General features: G+C 48.5%; 1 protein-coding gene across 1 annotated transcript in view; it reads left to right on the top strand.

The window, feature by feature from the left end:
- Window positions 1-24894, top strand: part of cdc23 (CDC23 (cell division cycle 23, yeast, homolog)) — a 31887-nt gene extending 6993 nt beyond the window's left edge. The window contains exons 3-16 of the mRNA XM_039773811.1: window positions 5343-5480; window positions 9022-9064; window positions 9419-9524; window positions 9942-10074; window positions 10160-10337; window positions 10815-10912; window positions 12858-12939; window positions 16934-17087; window positions 17183-17302; window positions 18704-18779; window positions 20640-20701; window positions 20786-20864; window positions 20948-21067; window positions 24407-24894. Coding sequence (XP_039629745.1) covers window positions 5343-5480; window positions 9022-9064; window positions 9419-9524; window positions 9942-10074; window positions 10160-10337; window positions 10815-10912; window positions 12858-12939; window positions 16934-17087; window positions 17183-17302; window positions 18704-18779; window positions 20640-20701; window positions 20786-20864; window positions 20948-21067; window positions 24407-24574 — 1557 coding nt within the window. The 3' untranslated portion in view covers window positions 24575-24894. The remainder of the gene's footprint in view (window positions 1-5342; window positions 5481-9021; window positions 9065-9418; window positions 9525-9941; window positions 10075-10159; window positions 10338-10814; window positions 10913-12857; window positions 12940-16933; window positions 17088-17182; window positions 17303-18703; window positions 18780-20639; window positions 20702-20785; window positions 20865-20947; window positions 21068-24406) is intronic.
- Window positions 24895-25127: the final 233 nt, after the last annotated feature.

Raw genomic sequence — 25127 nt, 5'->3', positions numbered from 1 at the left:
ATTTGCCATAGAATATCAGAATTGGCGCCCTGTACTTATCACAGATGAGAGCAGGTTTACCCTGAGCACATGTGGCAGTCGTGAAAGGGTCTGGAGAAGCCGTGGAGAACGTTGTGCTGTCTGTGACGTCGTTCAGCATGAGTGGTGTGGTGGTGGGTCAGTGAGGGTCAGTCTGGGGAGGCACATCCATTAGGCGATGCACAGACCTCTACAGGCTAGACACCAGTGGGCACCTTGACTGCCATTGGGTTGAAATCCTTGGACCCATTTTCAGACGCTACGCTGGTTCCTCCTGGTGCACAACAATGCCCGGCCTCTTGTGGTGAGATGATGAAGGAGTTGATCCCATTAATTGGTCCACCCCCACCCACACATGCTCAGTAATGTCCTGGTCCAGATCTGGGAGGAGACCCCCCAGGGCACCATTCGGCATCTCATTAGGACATTGTTAGGCATGGCTTGGGCATACAAACTACAGGGTATGATTTGGTGTTGCTGCAATGAAATTTGGGCAAAATGAACGAGCCTGCCTGCCGCTGCTTCATTTTTTTCACTTTGGTTTTCGGGGGTCCCTCTGTCAGTTGATCATTTTCAGTTCCTCACACATCACCATATCCATAGAGATAGCCAGCAGGAGATCTGAGGTGTTTTCAAAGTGTTGCTTTTGTTTTTTTGAGCAGTTTATGTAGAATTGGGTCCCCGATAAAGTTGGTACAATGTCATGTCTTGAAAGCCGAAACCTCAACATCTTTAAAGAGCATCTGGATGAGTGAGATATTAAGACAACTGAGCTACGAGCGAAACACACAGAGCTGCTTGTCTGTCAATTTCAGATCTACTGTCTGCACGATTTCCCATTTAGTTAAAAAGGTGAAATTTGGCAGGATGGTACGTTGAGGGCACCAGGTATCTGCTAAGGACGGACATTTCATCGATGTTTAAGGGTAAGCTAACCCCCCACCTGCTGCTGACTGCTGGCACTATTAGATGCAGATTGGCTTTTGTCCTGGATACCCATTCTGCTCCATTGGCCTCTTGGCGTGAAGCACTTTTACATAAACGATGAGCTGGGGAGAAGCAGGTGGGTGGGTGCCGGACCCCTGGGCAGTGTTTGGTGCTGTGAAGCACTACACACAAATAACGAGGGGTGTGCTGGAAGTGCCAGGAAGTATTGAGCGCCACATCGACGATGACCCCTTGGTTGACCTGTGGCGGCGTGATAACAGCTGTATGGCACTTCAGGAGGGGCGTAGCTAATTACCAGGTTTAGAGTACGCTTTCCTGTAAGGTTGTGCTTTGAAATGGCCGTCAACAAATGCCAAGTCAGTAGAGTGAGCAGGAACTGAACTAAGGCAGGAGTTCAAGAGCAACTGGCTCCAGGATCTAATAATAATAATACAGTTCTTATTGGTATACGACGGGTGCCCTTACCCAAGCTGTCTTTAAAACTTTGGAGATCGCATTGGTTCCATTTCTTGTGTTTTCCCAGTTGGAGTGCAGGCAAGTGAAGTGACCTGCTCGGTGGCACACGGTGTCCGTAATGGGACTGAGCCCTCGACCTTAAAATTTGAAGGCCAAAGCCTTAACTACTACACTACACTACACTACACTACTGTACTCTGCACTGCCTGCCCATAATACTACACCTTGGTTTAAAAAAAAAAAAAGGAAAAGCACTTTGGTACGTTTCACTTCCGCTGCGCTCATTTAACTGACGGCACCTTAACTGAGGACCCTTGTCTTCTGAGAATTCACACCTCGTGTTCCTTTACGTGCTTACTTACTTATTCCAGCTGCCATCTACCAGATGGTGTTGAAGTTTTGCAAATGCATCTCCATGTGCAGTGCAGTGCAGTGCAGTGCCCATTCCATGTGATTGTGTCCATAGCCCCGGTTGTAGCTCCAGTCTGTGAGACTACATGGACATGCAGGAGATTCCCAACATTTTCTGTCCAACTGATCCATTGACTTTCACTTGATTCACATGTAAGTGACACTTCTGGGCGCCTCAGCAACACATGAGCTAAACCATCCCAGCGGTGTGCATTAAGACCTTCAAACATCAGCAACTGACTGGTGGCTTGGTGCTCCAGCTCCCTCACATCGCCAGGACACTCGGTTCAAAAGCCAGCCTTCGCACCAGCTGTGTGGAGTTTGCACCTTCTTGTGGTATAGCAGGTCCACGGCTCAGGTGAAGTAGCCCAGTTTTTAAATAGAGCGAGCATGGTAGTCTGGCTGGCGCGGTTCTCTTTAACGCTATGTGAGGCGGGCGTTTCCCCGCTTAGCTGCACAGGTGAGGAATCGTCCACATCCATAATTGAAGCTGGGAAAGGCTATTCGCCACACCTGAGCCCGACCCCATTATATAGAGTAGGAGCGCAAGTGCGGATCAGTGGAACAAAAGGAAGGTGAACGGAGGTTAAGGGAGAAGAAAGCCGGTGCGGGAGAAAGAGAAGACAGGCTCGCTGTCGAGAGCAGAAGGCGGCTGAGAAGTGAGCCCTAGCGGGGTGTTTGGCCGCCACCCTGGCCAGTCGGTAGTGAGGAGCAAGAGTGACTGGAAGGAGGATGGGTCGCCTCAGGAGGTGGACGCCCTGGTCACTGGGGAAGCCAAGTCTCGGTTTGGGGAGAGCAGAACAAAGCCAGGCCAGGGATCAGGAAGCCACCTGACCAGCAGAAGTAGGAGAAGGTCCGCTGCAGGTAGGGTGACTCCCTGGTGCAAAGCCTGGATTGGAGTTTCCAGCAGATGTTTTAAAGGACTGCTTCCAGCTGTTGTAACCTCCACTGCTTCACCTTCATCGTCTTATCAGGTTACTGAGTTAATAACATTCTGTCGAGAGCGCTGCACCATTCACGGTATGTGGACACTGTTTGTTTTTTTGGATTCTTTTACTGAAAGCACCTTTTTGCACCTTCTCCTTGCTTCATTGTGTCCTCGCTCATCCGGTGACATTACTGACAGTGTCGGGTTCAAGAGCTCCCAAAACAGAGAACCCGCATCGTCACAGTCCTTTGAGTGTTTGTCAGGACTTTGGTTTTTCTGTGGTGGTCTTTAAATCTGGCAGACATGAGTGACAGTAGCTGTGTGGGTGGGCCTCATGACAGACGGGGACCTGGTTAGATTGGTTAAAGGGACATTTCTAACCAGCTGAACTACGGAAAGAAAATGACACGTCATGGAAAAGTGCACTGAAGAACGTAGGATCATGGCTAGAGCTGGCGACATGTTCAAATTATACGTTTATTTTTTTAATCATTTAAGGAATCTTTGCATTTTAATTGGATTCAATTCATTCTTTTATGAACACCCCACCATTTTATGTTCAGTCAAAATCTTAGTACTAGGAAAAAAAGCTTTTTTTTTTTTTTAGTGCATTTTTTAATTGTCACTTACGTCTTTTTTTTTTTTATGTTTTTAGCCACCCTAATGCCACACAGCCCTTCACTTGGGTGAGACGGTGATTTGGCAGAAATGACGTAGTGACAGAGTGGAATCCAACCTGCCATTTTAAAGTTGACTGTGACATTCATTCAGGCTCATTCCAGAAGACCCTAAGCACCGTGAAACGTAACGCGTGTCTTTGTCTGCTGGAGAGTCAAACTTTCTTAGAGACGCGTGTCCACTGAGCCAATATCAGCAGATCACTGAAAAGAGTGTTTCGCACAATTTGTATATAACGGATGAAAAATTGGTAAAATTAAAAAAACGTTTGTGTTCATTGGGCTCGAACCTTCAGCCATTCAATTGAACTTCCAACACGCTAACCCCTTGACCAGTGCTGCTTAAATGTCTTATTGAAATCATTGGCCAAAACCTCAATACCAATGAATCCATTTGTCTACAATGGCCTGCCATTTGATTGAAAGTCCAACATGCTAACCACTTGACCAGCACTGCACATTTTTCAGATCCATGTGTGTTGGCTAAAAGCCCCAATATATATATATAGGGCCCGGGTCAGAACTGATGAAACCGTGCACTGTCACCAGAGATCGACGCTCATGCAGAGTTTGAAGGAAATCAGTGTGGTAAATAACAGAGAGGGCAAGTTGAGTAAAATCCTATAGTAGCAGTAATAATAAAACAAATAAAAAGTTAAAGTCAGTTAAATAACAGGCCTGACGTTTTAGAATAACACATCAGTAAGACCATCGGATGCCACGTGACTCGCTGTACCTGAACACAGCCGAGTAACTTTGGGTGGCAGAGCCTTCAGTGTGATGGCCCTAAAATGTGGAATGCTCGTCCTTTCAGCCTTCTTCATTTCAAACTCCTGTTAAAAACGCATCTCTTCAGTGAGTGTTGTTCATTGTCGTGTTGTCATTTCTACTGTCTTGTTAATGTGTGTATTGAATTGTAAAGTGTCCTTGAGTGTATGGAAGGCGCTACATAAATAAAACGTATTATTATTAAGAACACACCATTGAGCCTAACAAAGCTTGCCGATCCAATCCACCTAGATGGTCTAAAACAACATGATGTCGGGATTTGAGGGTCCCTGAGGCCCCACTCTCCACCACGCTACCTGGTCACGTATTCCATGAGTGTCTGGTACTTGGTGTGATGGCCCAACATTTGTGTAAAATCAGCCCCTAACAAGTGTTAGAAAGTCAAGTTGGTAGGCATTTAATCAGATTGTGTGTTGGGTTAACTGGCCAGACCCCTGTATGGGTGGCGTGCTGTGGAGGCTCAGTTCCCATCTTGCACTGCGTACTGCAGAGACGGACAGCAGGCCTCGGCCTTCTGTGACACCGAAGAGCGGGCCGTGAATTCTGCTGTAGTGACATGGGGTGCTAGTGGAGCCGGAAGTGACCTTTATGGTGGCAGGTGTTTGTGAGGTGAAGTCACTAGCAGAGCAAATGTCCTTTGACTTTTTCTTAGAAGGTAGAAGGATGGTGTACTTGTATGAATACAATTTAGTCAAAATGCCAGACTCGACCTTCCCCTGGCACCAGAGTCTCAATGGGCGTAGCCATAGCTAAGACCGTTTATGGATAATGGCACAGAAGAGAAGGCGTGCCAGTCTAAACAGTAATCGGTGGGCATACGGGTGGCTGAATTCACACCCGTCCTCACTCTGCCTTTTATCGGTGGAGCACTGCTGCCTCTCATCAAGCTCTTTATTATTCCATAGAATTGAGAATATCACTCAATTTGCAGGATTTAAAAGGGTTGAGCTAAAAAACAAGAATAAATTGAAATAACTTTAAAAAAAAAAAAAAATAAATATCAATTTCAATGGCATTGATTCTCCTTCTCTTGTGCAGTTCTTGCCTTGCTACAATTTTAGCTTTCCTGTCTGTTGTGCTGATAAGGAGCTAACTGTTGTGTTTTCTCCTGCTAGGAAGATGCCCAAGACTTGGATGCCTACACCTTAGCCAAGTCCTTCTTTGATCTCAAGGAGTACGATCGTGCTGCCTATTTCTTGCGAGGCTGCAAAAGCCAGAAAGCTTATTTTCTTTACATGTACTCCAGATATCTGGTAAGTGAGCCTCTCATAAACCTCTTTGATGTGCGCCGGGCTTCTGCATTGGATGGTGAACAAGTCACGTCACTCATTCAGGAAGGTTTAGGCCCGATTGTAATTCATGAAATCCAGTGTTGCTGTCCAAGAGCCCGTTTAACTTGTGCCACACGCCTCGTTCTAATAATTAGTCAGCTGGCTTTTAACAATTGAACTGGAATGGCGGCTTCTTCCACACAACTAAAGCAGGGGTGTCACACTGATCTCTGGGGGGTCACAGCGGCTACATGTTCTTGGTGCTGCCACTTTCTTCATTAGTAACCAGATCATTGCTGCTAATGGAGCAGAATTCTGTTTCATCTTTTTCTTAACCAGCAGCTAAACAATAAAGAGGTGCAATGCAAGCCAACAGCTTTAGCAATGTCTGGTGTAGCAGAACTAAGAGGCCATAGAAGTGAGAAATGTGTTTAATTAGCCGCAAGAATTGGCTTCTCGGTAGAAAACTGTTTGAAGCAAAAACAGATGCCCTCCAGGAAGTGTATGTGAGACCCCTGAGTTAGCTGGTGATCTCTTGGCTTGCTTTGTTCTGACTGCTGGTTAAGGAGAAGAGCATTCATTCAAGATTCTGAATCTTAAAAAGCAAGTCCATTCAACTTAATAGGGCATCGGTAATTGGCTTCTAATTAAGAAAGTAGCTGGAATGAAAATCGGCTGCCATTGTGCCTCCCCAGGGTGTGAGTTTGGCTTCAAGGACTCTCCTTCAGATTTGTGCTGTCCCCTGTTTTAGACGTCTCGGACCTGCACAGTGTTTAATCTCTGGAAAATGTCTGGGATTAATACACTTGGGCGAGCGGTCTCTGTCTGTCTGTATATCTGTGTGTGTGTGTGTGTGTATGTATAGATATATAGATAGATATATATATATAAAGCGATGAGTGCTACCATTTTGCAATGCTTGATGGGATTTGTAGTTTTGTTTTTCCAGGTAAAAGATGATTTTCTACTCCAGACTGTGCGACATCTTCTTCTTCTGTCTTACTATATGAAAGCGGTCGGGATTGTCCTTCTGTCCCGTGAGTGCAAAGCGTAGTGGTATTCTGCTTATCAAAGACTTACTACTTGCAGCTTGCGGTACGAAGCGACATGATGTGAGTTCTGGTGCTCCCATCGTTCCCTTGCTTTTGTGCGCGATGCGCTGGAAAAATAGACAAAATGATGTCTCTGGAAATAATTAATGTTGATGGAGTACAAATGCCTCACCGCGTAGTAAATATCAGGGGGGTTCAAAAGGGCGACCTCAATAGAGAAAAAAAGTTTAAATTTCATCACAAAAATAACAGAAACTACGAGTATTAAAGTAATCCCGCTCAAATGCAATATAACCAAATTAATGAGTTTGTATAAAATATCAAATTGATCGACACATTGAATTGCCTTAAGAAGTGGTCAACTTAAAAGGCGGGTCAGCCTAGTAAAGAGAGATCTATACTTTTATATTTATATGTATGTGTGTATACTAGCGGGCTCTGCTCACCAACCCCCAGGTCTGATTAACAATTTTAAAAGGTGGTTATTTTCATGGGAGTTGTTACAAATTCATTCTTTTCACTTGTACTTTAAAACTTCAGTAAAAACAATATTTGAATTAACTTTTCTTCAAGATCGCATTGAATTTTGATTCCGTGTTTGGACTCTCCTCGTGACAACGCAGTGTATAACTGCCTGTGAGTGGATTTCGTTTCTTTCTCTCTAATAAATAAACTGACTTGGCTCTTAACTCTACTTTTCCCTGATGGCAACAGGAATTCGCCGATCTACAAGTCTCCGACGTAAACTTTAAAGCCTTACAGTATCTACATACTTCTGTCATATGTCCATATATTTGATTTTATTTTCGCTGTGCTGTTATTTCACTGACTATTAATTTCCGTTTGTTTATGCTGATGTGATCTTTACTGTCATTTTTTTCAGACTTTTCAGTTTTCGTAATTTCATAATCTCTAGCCTGCTCTGCATGTGTTTCGCTCCAACGTTTTTTAATTCTTTACGACGTTCTACTTTATCTTCTACTCTTTGTCTTTTTTTTCCATCCCCACTTGGATCTGTGAGGTTTTTCAGTTCCACTCGGTCCAGGCTGATTAATACTTTAGTTATTTTCCGGATTTTCACTTCGATTATTGTTGTTCTTTTTTGAATTCTTGTCTCTCCAGCGCTTTTGGGCCTTTTTTCGACCCTGTGCTCTTTCTTCTTCTCTTAGTCGTTGGCGTGTCATCTTGAACGTATGAAATTATTGGCCTGATAAAATGTATAAGAGCTGAGAGTGCAGGAAGTGTGACACGACTGAGAGGTGAGATGACCGTGGTCTTGTGTGAAAATAGTTGTAAGTAGAGCGTGACTTGAAAGAATCCCATTGGCAAAAGTCACCGTCTTGCGGGACTTCCTTCCAAAAAGCCGCTTGTCGTCCCAAGATGTTTTTATTCTAATAGAGAGATCTAAACATTCACATCTTATGAACGATTAAACTTGAAATTGAACTTGTCGACAACATCATCATTGTTTCCACTATTTGCCTCCACTCCCAGCCATTTCTATTCCGGAGGGAACGCTGATCAGTCTTAAAGTCTCAATAACATTTAAAACCATCTCAAAGAATCTTCCCTTCCGTGGTCCTAAGGCATGGTGGGAAAAGGACCTTTCAGTTAACACCTCCGATGAGGAGTGGAGGTCAGCCGCATACTGCAGACACTCTGACTCCACATGTGACAGACACTCGGTGTCAACATCTGTCACTTAAAACGGTCCAGGGAAAGATCCAGAAAGCTCCAGCATCACTGGGCTTCGTGTTTTGCAAATACACCAAATTTACGTCATTTTGGACAAAAATGTTTCTCGGGCAGCCTTGGTGTTCCAGTGGCTCCGAGTTTGGTGGACGGCCTGATTGATTGTAACGGCCGACATCGCGTGACGAGTACGTAGACTGACGGGGACGAAGCCCAGTCCACATTGTGTCCAATTTGAGGGTCTGTCGAAAGCTTCTTTTTAAACCTGGCAAGACTTCATTACAAAGGAGAAGTCGTGTTTTAGTTTTGGTTTTATTGGTTCCACCCTCTTTTGTTTTCTTTGTTTTGTTCCCTCCGGTGTGTGTGTGTGTGTGTTTCTTTGTCTAGATTGACTTTGAAGTTTGGTGTCTTTGTGTAAGCTCTGCCAACTCTTGATTATATATTCTGTTACTTTGTTGAAGTGAAACAGATTTGCACAGCCGGAGCTGCGAGGTAAGCTCTTCCAATCCAAACAAACCTCGGTGTCTCTCAGATGAGCCTCGGGTGTTAATTGCCTGTACTTGAAGAGTATCTGCTGAGTTCAGGCGCTCAGGTTGTTGTTGCTTTGTCTGTTCTCATTTGAAGAGCCTTTATTTTATTGTATTGTATTTTCTTCTTTTTTTTCCTGCAGATAAAAGATGCGTCACCGTTGTGTTTTATAACTTTTTAGTGCTCTTTGTCTTTCTGTTGTGTTGAAAGAAACTCTCGTGTTCATCTTTACTCTGCTCTGCATCTTACAGTCTGGAGAAAAGAAGAAAGACGATGAAACTGTGGACAGCTTGGGTACGACTCTTGTCTCTTTTTCCCCTTTAACTTGTTTTCCATGGGGGTCTCCTCGTAGAGAAGTCCATAAAGAGTCCCTTCAGTCCTAAGTAGTTAATACAAAATAAAAACACCCAGACGTTTGCCCCCTCACTCCTCCAGCTTTTAGGGCTGCTGCTGGGAGACGTTAACGTCATGGCTGCACTTGTGTAGCTGGCAGGCAGGCAGGCTAAAGGCCTTGCAGGGTAAGGACAGGAGGAGTCGAGGCTGTAGGGTAACCTGGTCATGTGACTGATGTAGTTGGGGTGAACGCCGTGTAGAGCAGCACTTGCTGATGGTTGCCCTGATGTTTCCTTGTGTCTGTTTGTGGTGCAGGGCCGCTGGAGAAAGGACAAGTGAAGAATGAGTCTCTGCGGGAGCTCAGAGTGGAGCTGAGCAAGAAGCACAAAGCCAAGGACCTGGATGGATTTGGCCTCTACCTGTATGTTGACAGTGATCCTCTCTTTTTTTTTTTTTTTTGTGGACTGTTCAGCGGCCAGAGTAGCATTGGCTGTTTACTACGCTAACCTTAGGTGGCGTTATTTAACTCTCAGATCAGCAGGAAACAAAACGTTCACTGTGTCTCGACTTGACACGAGTCTGGCAGCCACAATCCAAGATCCTAGACCTGGGATTTAACGGGTCAAGTGGCAGTGGTGGTACATTCTCAGATTACAGTTGACCCGAGTGAATCTGTGTCACCTAAACCTTCTTTACAGAGAGCCCAATTGGCGCCATTAGCAGCCGATGCCATCTGTATTATTGGTGACATACTTGCTCTCCACTTCATAAAAGCAGGTACACTTCAGTCGATGGCATGTTGCACTTCTTGTTTCTCTTACGCTTCATTGTGTTTCAGATATGGCGTCGTTTTGAGGAAGCTGGATCTTTTCAAAGAAGCTCTTGATGTCTTTGTGGAAGCAACTCACTGCTTGCCTTTACACTGGGGGGCCTGGCTGGAACTGTGCAACCTCATCACCAACAAAGACATGGTACTACTGGCAGTCCTGTTGCCCTGGGCACTTTAAATGAGCTGACCGTACCCGCCTGCTTTACACGTCCATTGGTTGTTTACAGCTCAAGTCCCTGACGCTGCCCGACACGTGGGTGAAGGAGTTCTTTCTGGCTCACATGTACACGGAGCTGCAGATGATCGAAGAGGCCCTGCAGAAGTACCAGAGCCTGATTGAGGCCGGCTTCTCCAAAAGCACCTACATCATCTCTCAGATCGCTGTCGCCTACCACAACATCCGAGGTGTGCCCGATTCTAAACTCGCTGATGCATGTCGATGTGAAATGTAAAGTTTAACTTTGATTGGAGTACAGATGGGCATGAGGAGTTGAACGATTTGGTTAGTCCGGGGGTGAAATCACTAAACGCCTCGTGCTAATGTGTGGGCCAGCGAGGTGCTGCGTTGGGTGATGTCCGAGCTGCGGTGTTTCCATCAGGATAACTTGACAAGTGGCCTGTATTAGAGGGGCAGCAGCCAGTTCAGGAGTTAAGACATGTGCTTCCAATTCTGCAGCGTTTACTACTTTAATGAATCCTGAGGGAAATGCAGCACAGGCCATAAACTGCCCACCCGCGACGTGCGAAGGGCAAAACCCAGAACTGTGCCCATGGAAAATGCCAAGTGCAGGTTCAATGTTTAGGGTGTCTAAATCGGTGCTCTTCTAGTGCCATGACGTCTTCATGGTAAGCTTTAAAGGTTTCTTAATCTCTCACTCCTAGATATCGATAAGGCCTTGTCCATGTTTAATGAGCTCCGAAAGCAGGATCCCTACCGAATTGAAAACATGGATACTTTCTCCAACCTCCTGTATGTGCGGGTAAGATGGGACATTTCCTTTTTTTTTTGGATTGTCAGAGTGAGGTGGGTGCTTTGCATTGGAGGTTTTAGAGCAGGGTGGCACACTGTGGCCTTACAATTCCTGGGGTCTCTAGGTTTTAAATCCCACCTGTCCTCCTACATGGGTTTCTTCCTGACAGTCCAGCTTTTCACACACACACCACAAAGGCATGTTGGATTTTTGGGCAGTTTTAAAGCTCACTTGGCGTGGGTGATATGGAGTGGCGCACTGTCCTGGGCCACCCGTTATGAACCTCCCTTTGATGCCTGGCCCCTCCGATCCCCAAACCGGATTAAGCTGTTTAAACAATGGATGTCTTAAATCTTTATGGGGTGCTGATGGTGAGGCTAACGCAGCACGCTGTGTCACATTCGGTAGCGGGATACTCTGAGCCAAGCAGTTGTAAGTCTCATGTAGTGACATTAGTAGCCGTGGGCAGAACGAAATTCGACCAGGGCATACCTGGGCACTGCCGGCATGCTGCGTTTGGCACATTGGTTTCAAATGTGACTTTGGTGGCCTTTGGTAGTGGACACTTGGAGTGTGTTTCCTGGCTAGGACAGCTGGAGAGGCCACGCTTCACATTTCGTTAACACCAGGCAGTGTCCGACCCTGAGCTTGTGGGTTCAGATCCCACCAGTGACACTGTGTGACCCCGAGCAGTTCACTTGACCTGCCTGTTCTCCAATTGGAAAAGCAGAAGAAACGTAACCGGCTGTACCTCAGCTGCTGGACGTCACTTTGGATGAAGGTGTCAGCCAAGTAAATGAACGTGAGTGATCAGTGCCATTGATCAGTGGAGTAATAGAAGACACTTCTAACGTGCGAGTTAAAGATTTGAGTCCATTTCCTGTGTATGTTGTGCACTCGATTTGCAGCTCGGAGGAATCGTGTCCAAAATAAAAACGCCAAGCACTATGCATGTAGACGGATTTATTTATTTTAAATCCACTTGAGCCCCACTTATGACAATGTAAGGAAGTGTGATTGGGATGCAGTGTGACCGAGTGGTGCCACCAATCTCGCCATTCCACTCCGAGGTCCTGTGCCAAGGTCAGGAGGGCTCTCAGGAGGCCTGGCGTAATTAAAGTGGCAGCAATGCCAAACACAGAAAGGGCAGACTTGATGAGAGCAGCAGCGTTACAATTACAAAGGAGTATAAAGAGCCTCGCCAGCTGCTGCCCTGTAGCAGTCGGTGCCCGTTGCACCCATGTCTGCACTGCTTGTGGAGCAAATTCCACTTCAGGAGGTGAATTACAAAGATTAATGAAAAAGGAAGTGAAGTATTTGAAACTGTCAAAATAAGCCACTTATTATATATGCATCCAGCCCGCTGTATCCTAACTACAGGCTCACGGGGGTCTGCTGGAGTCAATCCCAGCCAGCACAGGGTGCAAGGCAGGAAACAAACCCCGGGCAGGGCACACACGTGGGACAATTTAGGATCGCCACATTTGTAAATTTAGTTTTCAATGTAAATATCCTGCTATCAAATGTTTCTGAATGCACAATAAAATAAAGAAGAAAGTCCTGCTAATGAAACGACTTGACGAGTCGCAAGTCAGACCTACCCACTGGTTTAGGAAGAGCGCCTGCGGGCACAGGGGCTTTACTTGAGAACGCCCGATCTGAAGCATCACAAAGTGTAAACTGTGACCCCACCATGAGCGACGGTTTAGCTGCTATTGACAGAAGTGAAGGACGGCCACCTTGGGGACACTGAGGCCATTTATGGCACAATGGAGGAGGCCTTCCTTTACAGCAGGTCACTGCCCAGTGTGTGGTGTGGTGTGCGGTGGTGTGGTCGAATGTAGGGATAGCATTCTGGGAGCGGCAGCCGCTGAGCCACATGTCCAGTCACTTCTTTACTGTGCTGTCCTGCCAGTCTGCGTGTCTGAATGTGTCTTTACTATTTCTGCTGCAGAGCATGAAGCCGGAGCTGAGCTACCTCGCCCATAACCTGTGTGACATTGACAAATACCGAGTGGAGACCTGCTGCGTGATCGGTAAGCTGCTCTCATCCTGACGCCTTTGAGAAATGTGCCACTCAGTGATGGCCTTGGTGTAATGATGGCTTAACCGGCACGAGGACCGTCGGGTGTCTGTGTAATGACGGGAAGGTCTTGGTTTATTGGCATCTGTCTGCGTGCTGAGCCACGTGGCGTAACTTTAGAGCCCATTAGGACTTTCTGACGCACAAGAGGAGGCAAATAAATAACCCATTGTCCATTATGCTCACGGTCAGCTAAATGCTAAAATGTCCACATTAAAGGAAAAATCCTTCTGATATCCAGGATCCATCAGCCTGATCGTTTCTGAGAATGTGATTTTTGGTGTTTTTTTGCTCCCATTTTTTACACATTTTTCTGATCTTCCTGCTCCTCGTGTCCCATGAGGTCCCTTTATTGTATTTTCTTGTCAAGCTCTCTTAGACCTCCATGCTTTCTGTCCCCAGTGGGTTGCAAGTGAAGGTTTATTTTACGTTGGTATGTTGCCACATGGCCTGCGTTTTCTGGTTTTGCCCCTTTTCATAACTTGAGAAGGGGCATACGGGGGCAACAGTGGATTGGTCCACCCTCTGTGTTTGTGTACCCTTCAGACAGGTGAAAGTGTGACGCAGTGTCTGAACATAACAGGTGGTGACAGGTCTGCTGAGAAGAGCGACTTTGACGTCACGGAGGGCTGATGAAAGGCAGGCTGCAGGCTGGATGGAGGTGGTCAGATGCTGTTGCCAACCACCTGCCCATTCTGGGGTGGGTGAAGTCTTTTAGGTGGCCTGGAGCCCTCCATCCATCACGAGAGGGCCATATGGAAACATAAGCGACTCTCCAAGGGAGTGAGAAGACGGAGTGCCGCACAGGCTTGTGAGCTTTCGGGTTTCTTTATTTAGTCAGGTTTACACAAGAAAACATGCAATTTGTGTTCTCATCAAGTAACGGACAGAAAGAAATAAAACCGACAAATAGAAACAAGAAAGGTTAAGGGAAGGCGGTTAGATAATACACATTTACACCAAAAAAAAAAAAAGGTTACAAAACGTTCATCATTATCTCCGATATTTCTTCTTAAAAAGTCGTAGGGCACCAGGAGGAAGAAAGGAGTTTGAGGAGCGATTTGTGTGCGTCTTCAAAGCGACGCGACTCTCCTGGTTTACTTTAGTTCTCCGTGTAGTGGATGTCTGTCCTCCGTTGAGATGATTTCCAGTTTCTTCACACACACACACTTGTCACATCATCTCCATCAGCCCCAATAACTTTAACTTCGTAATCGGCTGGAGCTTTTTTGAGTTTTGGTTTGTCAGACTGTTAGACCAGGCCATGAAACTGAAAGTGAAGACCACAGACTGCGATAAAAGGACAACTTGAGCTCCTTGTCTACTTTACTTTAAATAGTTTGAGTTGATGGAGGAGGAATAAGCGCTGGTTGTGTTTTTAGAGAGTCATTTGTTTGTATTTGTCTCCCAGTTAAGATTGTCAAGGTCCTAAGTATTTATATTCAGTTGTTTGGTCTAACAGGGCCAGTAAAGGCAGGTTTAGTTTGCTGTTCGTGGTGCAAAAGTTGGCCACTCCTGAGCTGGGAAGTTAATTTGAGCTTTGGCTTGAGAGCAGAGGGTCTAGAAAAGAGGATTACTTTTAGGTGGGCTGACGGGCAGGTATGAAGGCAGACCCTCGTAGTCCTCAGAGCTGTCGATTTGGATTTGATGTTCTCTTAACAATGCCTCCCTCCATCTTGCTTGTTTTTCTATACTAATAAAAGGCAAAGCCCTCACTGACCGACTCACTGACTGACTTGTCACTAATTCTCCAACGTCCCGTGTAGGTAGAAGGCTGAAATTTGGCAGCTCATTCCTTACAGCTTACTTACAAATGTTAAGCAGGTTTCATTCTACATGTGACGGTCATAACTGGAACCTTCTTATGTACACATATACGGCCATAGCCTGCAGCTCGGTCGCCGTGTGAGGTGGAGTTGTGCGTCTCATCGTCACGCCTACCCGTATAAGGCCGTCCATCAGCGGTAATCCAGTAGACACGCTGCCGCTACGAGGCGCTTGCCGTGCCTAAGACGAATACGATATTCGCGAGATACAAGTTTAGTGAGAAGACGCAGGGTATAAACGAGACTTTTGATCACTTTGTAACGGAGTTAAGGTCTGTGCTCATGCAAATGAAGATGAGATGGTCAGGGTGGTGTTTGGCACAAACTCCGCGAAACTGCAAGAGAAACTTAAGTGTCGGGTCTGAGCTAACATTAAATAAAGCCGTGGACATCACACGAGACAGCACAAGCACAGCTGAGAACCTTCGATGCATGTACTCAGAGCGGCTCACGTGAACAGACTGTGAACGCCGTACGCAGAGAGCAAGCGAGACCTCCAAAGAGCGCTGAACAAAACACACATTACACAATTGAGACGGCAGCAATAGAATCTGAAGCGAGTGACGCATACACGCATATTCAGAAGTGCAGCTACTGCGGAAACAAAGCACACGGTGGAGAAAGTCAACGTCCAGCTAAAGGGAGACATTGTAAGATGTGGTCAATTGACGCACTTCACTAAAGTCTCCAGGACTGGGGAAGGTAAACCTGTGCATGCAGTGTGTGACGTCTCACATAAAGAGGAAGACGAGCTGCTTATTGATGCAGTAAGAGAGGAAGAACCCTCTGAATCTGAACAAGCCTTTGTAGACATATCAGTAGGAGAGCGAGGTGTAAAGCTTAACTTTAAATTACGTTCATAGACACGCTGCCGCTAAATATTCTCAGGCAAATCCACAACTTACTACCGGGAATGTCTGTTAAACATCTTAGATTCACGAGTAGCGATTTGCGTAGTGAACACTTCGATGAATGAAACTTGTTATCTTTACAATGGTCGACAACGAAGATGAGATGGTCAGGGATAGAACAGACAAACACGGAAGGTAACTTGAACGCAACACGTCCTCCAAATACGAACTTGATTGATTGAAAGACATCATGAGAATCAAATCCTCGATGACAGTGACACTCATAATGGTCACAGAACAATGACATTGACAATCAGGTTACGTTATTTTTTCTAATTTTTCTTTTTCCTGACTTCTTTAACACACGACTTTGTATTCTGCTAGTGGTTAATAAAAGGGTCACTTTGAGCGCGTCACACCATCCCTCCTGTCCAAGTCCGCTTTAACCCTCCCTGCAGAATGAAGGTGGTAGACGACTGTTTTAATGTCGATGATTTCTCGTCTCGTTCGACGTACTTACTAGGGTGGAGTGGATCGAGCCCCATAGCTTTGAGGTTTGACTTGATGCATTTCGTGCGTCGGTGGCCGTGTTAACAGGGAGCAGGTGTGTTGTCACCTTTGTGTCACATCAGACCCTCTTGCCATGTCCTTTTGCTTTCTCATGTCGTACCTCACATTGTCTTCATGTTGAATGGTTGTTGCTTTTGGTCTGCTGAGGCCTCGGTGCTCACTTCTCCTGTTTCACTCGTCCCTCACATCCTCTGTCATCCATCCATCCGTTCTTTGTAGTGGCATTTCCTTCTCTGGTGCTCCTCCAAGCTGTCTTCAGTCTTCCTCATCTCCTTTCCAGTGTCTTCCTCTTACTAATGGTGGACGAGAGGTGGTCTTTTTTTTTTTTTCTTTCTTTTTCTCGTTCACTTTCCGTCTCTTGAGTTGTCAGCTACCCTCACAGTACAGACATTGCACTTTTCAGGTGGGCTTGGTTGTCGTTACTCCATGTCACACGGGTGACTTCCTCTACATTTTCACCACATGTCGTCGCTGTCCTCCTTCTAGTCTTACTGGTTTCACCAGGGCTGTTTCTGTGATGGGACGACTGGTCTGCCAAGCTTGTTTCCAGCGGGTCTGTGCTTCTCTTTATGGGGCCAGGTCTGCTCACTCGGCCCTCTGCGTCTTTCTTTTGGAAAAATGTGCTGATTGACCAGTAGAGACCCTTCCTGGCTGAAGTTCAAGTCGGCGTTTTCTCCAACTTTGTTGTCTGCTTTTTCAGGAAACTACTACAGTCTACGGTCTCAGCACGAGAAGGCGGCTTTGTATTTCCAGAGGGCGCTGAAGCTCAATCCACGTTGCTTAGGTGCCTGGACACTAATGGGCCACGAGTACATGGAGATGAAGAACACGTCTGCTGCAATTCAGGCGTACAGGTAGGCCACGTCCAGCCGAGTGCTGTGCTGCTGCTGCTGCTGCTGCATGACTGACCGCTCGGCCCCAAAGACGCTTTGTGTCGTTTCCTTTTCAGACATGCGATTGAAGTCAACAAGCGCGACTACCGAGCGTGGTACGGACTGGGTCAGACGTACGAGATCCTGAAGATGCCCTTCTACTGCCTTTACTATTACAGGAGGGCTCATCAGCTCAGGTGGGCTTCTGTCTTTGCTCGTCTATGAGGTGCATTCAGCACGGACCCTTTCTCTTGTCGCCTCCGTTGTTGTAGATATTTTAAGTACCTCTTGCATGTCCTTCACGCTGGCTGTGTTTTCATTTATTCATATTTTTATCAAACTTTGAATTTTGCCACTTAACAAACCTTTTTTGAAGAGACCTGCAGCGTGTAGTTGTCTGCTGAGTTGTGGACATTTCAGAGCTTACCTGTTTATACTGGACATCCATTCTGCCATCTTCTGCTGAGCCAACGCATGGCACACTCCAGCACTCTGCCGCACTGAGACGATTTAAATGGCGTCAGTTAGCCAACCTTTAGGGTGTGCAGGCCGCGTGCAGAGAGTGACTGGGCAGCCAGCAGTGCTAAGCGCCACGCCGCCAGGCCGCTCTCCTCCTGCTTCATAAGTTGAATCGGTTTGTTTGTTAAAACCGTCGACGTAATGGGACGTTGTGACGTCTGAAGAGCCGCGTTTCATAATATTACGTAGAGCGTACCTGATCGGCGTGCTTCATGTCGGCTGATGCACATAACTGGAGCTGTGCTGGTTTTGCATGCCTGGCAGTTGTAGCGGCAGGAGACGTAACTGGGCCAGAGCCCCGAAGTCTTTCAGGTACGAGTAGCAGTTCACGTGGGCAGACATCCCACCGGCCATCACAGATCCCAGTCAGTGTCGGTCAGCGATGTGCACATCTAAAGGCTTACTGGTTAGGGATGTTGGGCTGAATGGAAGACTTGTTTGGTTGGCGCTGTTATCCAAGGTGACACGCAACATTTATGATACAGTTGGCGCCATTTCTTTTGGCTAGCCAATTGGAGCGCAGGCAGGTCACATGACTTGCTCATGGTCACACAGTAGCGGCATTTAAAGTCCAAAGCCTTAACCTTCACAGCTCACTGCTTACAGATTAAAGGAGAGCTAACTGAGTGGCCAGCTGGCTTGACGGTCCGCGGTCCTCCTCCTCCTCCTCCTCCTCCGTCCCCCTTGTCCGTTTTCAACATACGGTACACCGCTCTTGAGATGATTTGGTCATCCTGTGCACGTTACGTTAACGCCGGACCATCCGACAGACACCTGGACTTTCACATAGAGTGGCTGTGCTCTGTGACAGCTGTGACTGTAAAGGCGAGGACGGTGGGACATTCAGAGAGCCCCCTGGGTACAGATATGTGGGCAGCAGTCAAAGGCCCGATTGAGGGGCTCAGCAACTGCTTGAAGGGAATGGGGACCCAAGAACAGGAGCAGTAGTGAATGGGGGCTGCCGGACAGAGTGAGACCTTACTTCACGATTAAAGAAACGCCAATCGCGGCCCCCCTCAGGTAGACCCCTCGCTCTCCGTTCTCAGAACTGTTGTGTTTCCTTCCCTCTTTGTCTGCAGGCCCAATGACTCTCGCATGCTGGTGGCCCTGGGCGAATGCTATGAGAAGCTGAACCAGCTGGCGGAGGCCAAAAAGGTGCGTTTGAGGTCCACTTTTTGAATGTTGTTGTTGTTGTTTGACTCCCAGTGTGCCCAGTGCCCGTCTGTTGGCAGTGAACGGCTTCAGGTCTTGATACAGAGTGGTTCATCTGGCAACACCAATTCTGTTTTTAAATTAGAAACTCCTCTAGTATCCTTGTGAAGAGGTAATTGCCCCTTTAGTTCCTTCCTCAAACGGCTGACCAACCCTCCTTGACCCTTCGTCCTCCCACATGTTGAGCGTGAAGTCCTCACCACAGTGTTTCTACAAGACCAGCAGGCCCCGCTCAAAGGAAATACTACACTTGGGGGGCATTTGGAACTGGCCGGCCTGCTGAAGTGACCCCCAGGGCACACTCGTGAAAGTGCAGAAGATCGCAGAACAGCATCTGAAGGACCTCAGCAGTCTCGATCCTCCACTGAGGTCTGTGTTCCAGTCTGAGGGAAAATGGGATTCATGGGAAAGGAGCAAGTGTGCCATCCAAGAGGACCACCAGTGCCAAGAAACACCTGGGTGACTCCCAGCCTTTTGAAATAAAGACAGACGAGTCAAAATTCAAACCCAGTGGGCTCTGCGTTAGACAAGAAGAATGTCAGACCTGCAATGAAACATGGAGGGGCCGTGAAGACCACGAATCGTCCACTTGACCACAACGTTCTTGCAGAGAAGCGTCGGCCGTCTGTCCGTGACGTGATGCAGCAGGACGACGAGCCCAACTACGAAAGCACGTCTACAGTGGGGTCGCTGAGAAGTTCTGGAGTGGCCTGGCCAAAGTCCTGACATGGTGAGTGTGGACCTGAAGGAGAAGCCGACGCTCGCCAGCCTACCAACATGTCTGAATTCACGCCGTTCTGCCATGACGATCGAGCAGGTGATGTGGATAACTCTGAGTAAGTGCAGAGTCCGGATTTGGGAGCCCCTCTGGTCCCCTGTCTCTAGTGTCACACGTTGTCTGAAGGTCCGTGTTCTGTACCCGTTGTAGTGTGGGTGGGGTCTCCGGCACCTCTGGTTGGGCTTGACGACGTACCCGATTGTAAAGTGGCGGGGCTCAGTCGAGTGAGCGTCACACACGTCCTTGTTTAGCACGTGGAGTCTCTGAGGTGTGCAGCCAGCCCCCTGACTGAAGGTGCTGCCATCCCACCTCGAGTCGGCAGCGTTCTGGGGGTCTGTTTGGTCCCATTCTCTAAAATCTCGTCGCCAAGCGGCCCAGACTACCACTGTCTGCCACGCTTATTGTTCATTTAGTCCAAGCTGTCACCCGTGTCCCTGTGCTCTGGTCGAAGGGGTCATTTTAGAGGGGCAGCTGGGATCCGTTGCACTGCCTGATTTACTTTGACCACCTCTGCCATGTTACCACTTAATGCCCGTTTGATTAAATCGAAAAGCTCGGCTCCTTCAGGGTCTTGGAGTCCTGGCCCGGCCTGCTCACCCTCCTGTGATGGCACCATCTTGTCTTTACTGTGCTAGAGTGGGCAAAACTGCACCAGTGTGTGTTAAAGGTTGAGCGTAACCCCCTTGACTTGTCCATCAAGGCGCTATATTCCCCAACGCTTTAACAGCGTTTGCCCGCTCAATGGATGGTAGACACTGACCTGTCCACCGTGGCACACCTTCCATTGTGTGTTCTGGTCCAACGCTTTGCCTTTGTACGTTTATCGGTGGGCTGGTGCCCCCCTGCCTGGCTTGGTGCTGCTGATGCTCTTAGTCCGCTCATTTGTGTTTGTATTAAACTGACCCCGGACTCCTTTCCCATAAGCCTTTGCACCTGGGCGTCTCCCTACTTTCACCTCGCCCCCCATATGCCTGGTCTTGCCATGTGATGCCCACTCTCTTTTTGTGTGTTTGTTTCCATTGCAGTGCTACTGGAGGGCGTACTCTGTGGGCGACGTGGAGAGGATGGCCCTGGTGAAGCTGGCCAAGTGAGTCCTGTGACGACGCTCAGGTGACGTGTGAAGCCGCGTTTGAGACGCCTCACCTCACCTCACCTCCTGTTTGTTTTCAAGGCTCCACGAGCAGCTGAACGAGTCTGACCAGGCCACTCAGTGCTACATCATCTACATCCAGGACGTGTTCTCCTGCGGGGTGAGCGAGCGAGCGAGCGACTGCACTGTCACCGCGCCGCGCCCACCCTCGTCCTGACTCACGTGGCCATGTCTCTCTCGTAGGAGATCCTGGAGCACCTGGAGCTGAGCACTGCTTTCCGCTACCTGGGCCAGTACTACTTCAAGAGCAAGCGCTACAACGAGGCCTTCATTTGTGCGCAGAGGTGCTGCGACTACAACGACGTGAGTACGGCGGGGGCATACTGGGGGTCCGACTTCACTCGAGTTCGTTTGGTGTTGAAAGCCGTGAAGTGGCGAGGTCAGAGTGCAAGACGACTCTTGGGGAACCTTCTGGAGCGGCGCTTCCCAAACTCGGACCCTCCTGATCGGTGAGGCACCTCGTCGTCCGCCTGACTACACACACACTCACACTCACACACTCATTTCACACACACACACACACACTCGCACACCTTGACGGGACAGCTCGGCTCTTGTCGTTTGACTTCGACGCTTCGCTCTCTTTTGTTGATTTCGTTTTATTAACGACAATTCAAAGGCCGTGCGAGAGTCCGAGCCGCTGATCAGAAAACAAAGGACTCGTCAAACAATTACTGTAGGATCAAATCATTCCCATGTAAGTGATTGGTCCGTTTTAATAAACAGATAGAAATCCAGGGAAACTCGGCTATGGTGAGCTTGACGGGCCGACGTGATCTGAAAGTTCTCACCGACCAGGAAATGGGAATTTGACAAAAACTGGACTCGAGCCCCGTAGCCCATAATGAGCACATGAAGTACGATGCGCTGTCGTACCAAAATACGTTTGGAATCCACCGACCGTCACGCGCTTCGCCTCTTGTGAAAGTGTCACCAATCTACTGCGGGCACAGTTGGCATCAAACGATGTGGGTACAATATGCCAGCAGCGTCTTTTTAAAGCGACGCGTTTTCGGATCTCGACGATCAACACGAGTCGTCTGCTAGCAGAATTTCCGTTTACTTTATTCAGTTTGATTTTGGTGAACTCGTCTAGAAAACGGCAGCTCATCCGAGGTTGGTGTCCTGTACGCTAACAGTCACATTGATTGATCGATCGACTGATAATGTGAAAGGCGCTATATAACGGGTCGATACGATGATTTATTAATGCCAATCAATAATCAATCAAGACAAACTCTGCTAACAATGCAGGTATCGTCCAGGATGTGGACCCGTGACGCGCGCTCGTTAAAACCGAGTGTGACCTTATTGTGTTATTCCCGTAGAGCGCCGTGGTGCGTCCTAAGATGGCGAGAATGGGTGTGGATTTCTTCTTCTCTTTTTAGCCAAATCCTGTCACAGGAGCTCACGGCCCACTGAATGAGTCCCACCGGGGGTCCCAGGAACCACCGCCATTTTACAGTTCAGTCGGTCATCGTCCAGCCCGCTATATTCGAACTACAGGGTCACTTGGGGTCTGCTGGTGACAACCCCCCACAGGACACACACACACACTGGGGACAATTTAAGATCACCAAGGCACCCAACCTGCATGTCTTTGGGAGGAAAGCCCCGGGGAGAGAACATGCAGACTCCACGCAGGGAGGACCCGGGAGGGGCAGCAGCTACCCACTGCCCCACCGTGCCACCCACTATACAGTTCAAGAAATATCAACAACAAAGAATGGGCAAACAGCACAGGGGGCAGAGTGCGACCTTTCACCTCCACGACAGGCCTTAGTCAGAAATGAACAGATGTCAACCTGTGTCACAAACGTCGCCATGGCTACGGCAGGAGAGGAGACTGTCACCGACACGCAGCCCGATGTCACCAGCAGGACGGTGGACGTGACTGTCACGATCAACCTGTGCCTTGTGGACCGCAGTGACGCCTCGATGAGCCAAACCAGTTTGCCCTCCGGTGCCTTCCTGCTAGCAGTGCGAGCCCCGCACATTGGCACAACTCTCTCTGGTGCCAGCGCAGCCCACCACAGTGTCGTCCACGCACCTTCAGCTTTAAAGGCGCTTTTCTCTTTTGTTCTAATTAGGGCCGATAAACGTGTGGGCATTCGTGTGGTATTGGAATCGGCACAAAAAACGAAAATCGTTAAAACGTTTACAAAACGGCCAAAGCGCTTCGAGTGTTGCTTCAATGGGGCGAGCGCCAGAAAGGCTGATGGCGGCGAAATGGAAAGCGGCGCCAGTCTGTTCACGTTCATCACGTTCACCGGCGGTCTCCTTGTCGTCTTAACGTTCTGCAAGGGGCGGGTGGGGTTAGGTGGCCCCTCCGCGTTGCTTGATATCACATCACATGCCGTCATTCATTCACTCTTCTGTGGTCCGCCACAGCCTCACTGCTGACCCCTAATCGAGGTTTTACCGCAGCTCCGCGCCAGGCTCGCCAACTTGCACAATTCCTCCGACACCCCAGTCTGAACACAACATCTGTGGCCGCTGTGGCACCTCAGGGACCTTCACGTGACAGAATTCACAGTCCGTGTCACTCCAGTCGAGCCGCCCGCCATTCCACTTCAGTTTGTTCTTCGGCTGCCTTTACTGCTTTCTGGTGGAGGCTCCGCCCCCTCGTGAATATTGATGAGTTACCACAAAGGGACAGAAAGCCATTGTCTTTTCACGGTGTGATTTTATTTCATCCACTAGATGGCACAGCACACGTCATCAACAGTCAGTCACACTGGAGGCCGAGCTGTGCCCGTCGTCCTCGCCTCACGTGGACTTGTGAGAAGGGCATTGAGCTGTAATGGTGGGTGTGACAAAAGTCAAAGTAGCAGGCGGGTGGCCGTGACGGAGAGACACAACAGGGTGACCACCAGCGTAACCAGCTCCTTCCTGGTTATTGTAATTAATCCTGCATGTTGCCCAACTCTTGGTGGGCACTTTAAGGTTTCTTATTGTCCTTGAAGCTCCACGTCATTTCTTCCCCTTTTGAATCCAGTAATGACCCCCTTGGTGAAACGTACTGTGCCAGCATCTCTTGGGCAGCCCACTGGTCACATGGACCCCCAGAGCACGCTTTGTGAGTGGTCCGGTGCCACCGTCCTGAACGTCACACGTACATTAAACAGGGTGGCACTGCACGGGTGCAGTCATGCCCAGTAACGTGTTCTCAAGGTACCCCATAATGCCTCACTTTAGGGGGTCTGAATGGACTGACGTTTGTCCATCGAGGAGTCGACGAGCAGGGAGGTGTGACCGTCACGGGTGGTCTACAAGACGTGACCCTTCAACGTTTGGCTGATGTTTGCTCGAGGTCTTCAAGATTCAGTGTGCCAGGGCATCTCCTGATCAAGACGTCTGGCCGAGTGCCCCCTGTTACCAGCCATGTGTGTCACTCGATGGCCGGCTCCTTCAGGTGACGTGGCACTCACCATAGGGTCTCTGTCCAGTCTGACTAAAGTAAGCCCACCTGGAGCTAAAGGTCCCCACACATGCAGTGTTCATCTGTGCCGTTCCAGAATATTCTGTGCCACATTTTTAAAGGCCGCCACTGCTGGGCAGTTTCTCTTTCTTTGTGGCTGCCCGGGGTGACACTTGGGTGGGCCGTTCCCAGCTGACCGAGTCTCTTTTTGTCTTCCTTAGGCCCGCGAGGAGGGGAAGGCGCTGCTGCGCCAAATCTCTCAGGTGCGTGGCGAGGCCGACCCGGCGTCCACTGACCTGTCGCTGCCCTTCCTCTACGGACCCTTGTCGGCCACCAACACGCCCGTGCGCAGGATGTCCCCCCTCAACTTGTCTTCCGTTACGCCCTGAGGAGCGCCAGGTCGTCACATTTCCTTTTCAGAACCCATGGGTGGGCACTTTGTTGTTGTGCTAGTTGGTGCCAGTCCTTGCCAAGCAGCGCCGAGACACCAAGGTGGGCTCTCGATTTGTTTGTCTCCTTCTGCACCGATTAGACGAGCACAGCCGTGTGGCAGCTTGGCCTGAATGTCACATTTTATGGGGGACACGCAGAGGGCCTGACGGCGATAGCTGGGACCTCGTCGACCCCGGTCTGCCAACGCTGACTTTGCCAGCAGAGCTCGGTGGCACAGCCGCTGTTTGAGAGTGTAATAAAAATCCTCATCACTGAAGTCTGTGGGGTCTTCATTTGTCATTTTATCAACTGCCAGTGTGTACCCATCACCAGAGTCACTCCAGCTTGAAAGACAGGGTGCCAGTAGGGTGGCAGGTGCCCCCTACCTTCAGTGGACAAGCTTACCTGTCAGTGGCTAGTGACCCCAGGACACAGTGGGGGGGTCCATCAACATCTGAAGAGACAGAAGTGAAGTCTGTGCTGCCAGGGAATGACGGGTTTAATTAAGGA

This window comes from Polypterus senegalus, chromosome 13, assembly GCF_016835505.1.
Source record: "Polypterus senegalus isolate Bchr_013 chromosome 13, ASM1683550v1, whole genome shotgun sequence".
In the NCBI taxonomy this organism is placed as follows: Eukaryota; Metazoa; Chordata; class Cladistia; order Polypteriformes; family Polypteridae; genus Polypterus; species Polypterus senegalus.
Note: the sequence above shows the minus strand (reverse complement) of the source record. Positions and strands in the feature narration are given on the sequence as shown.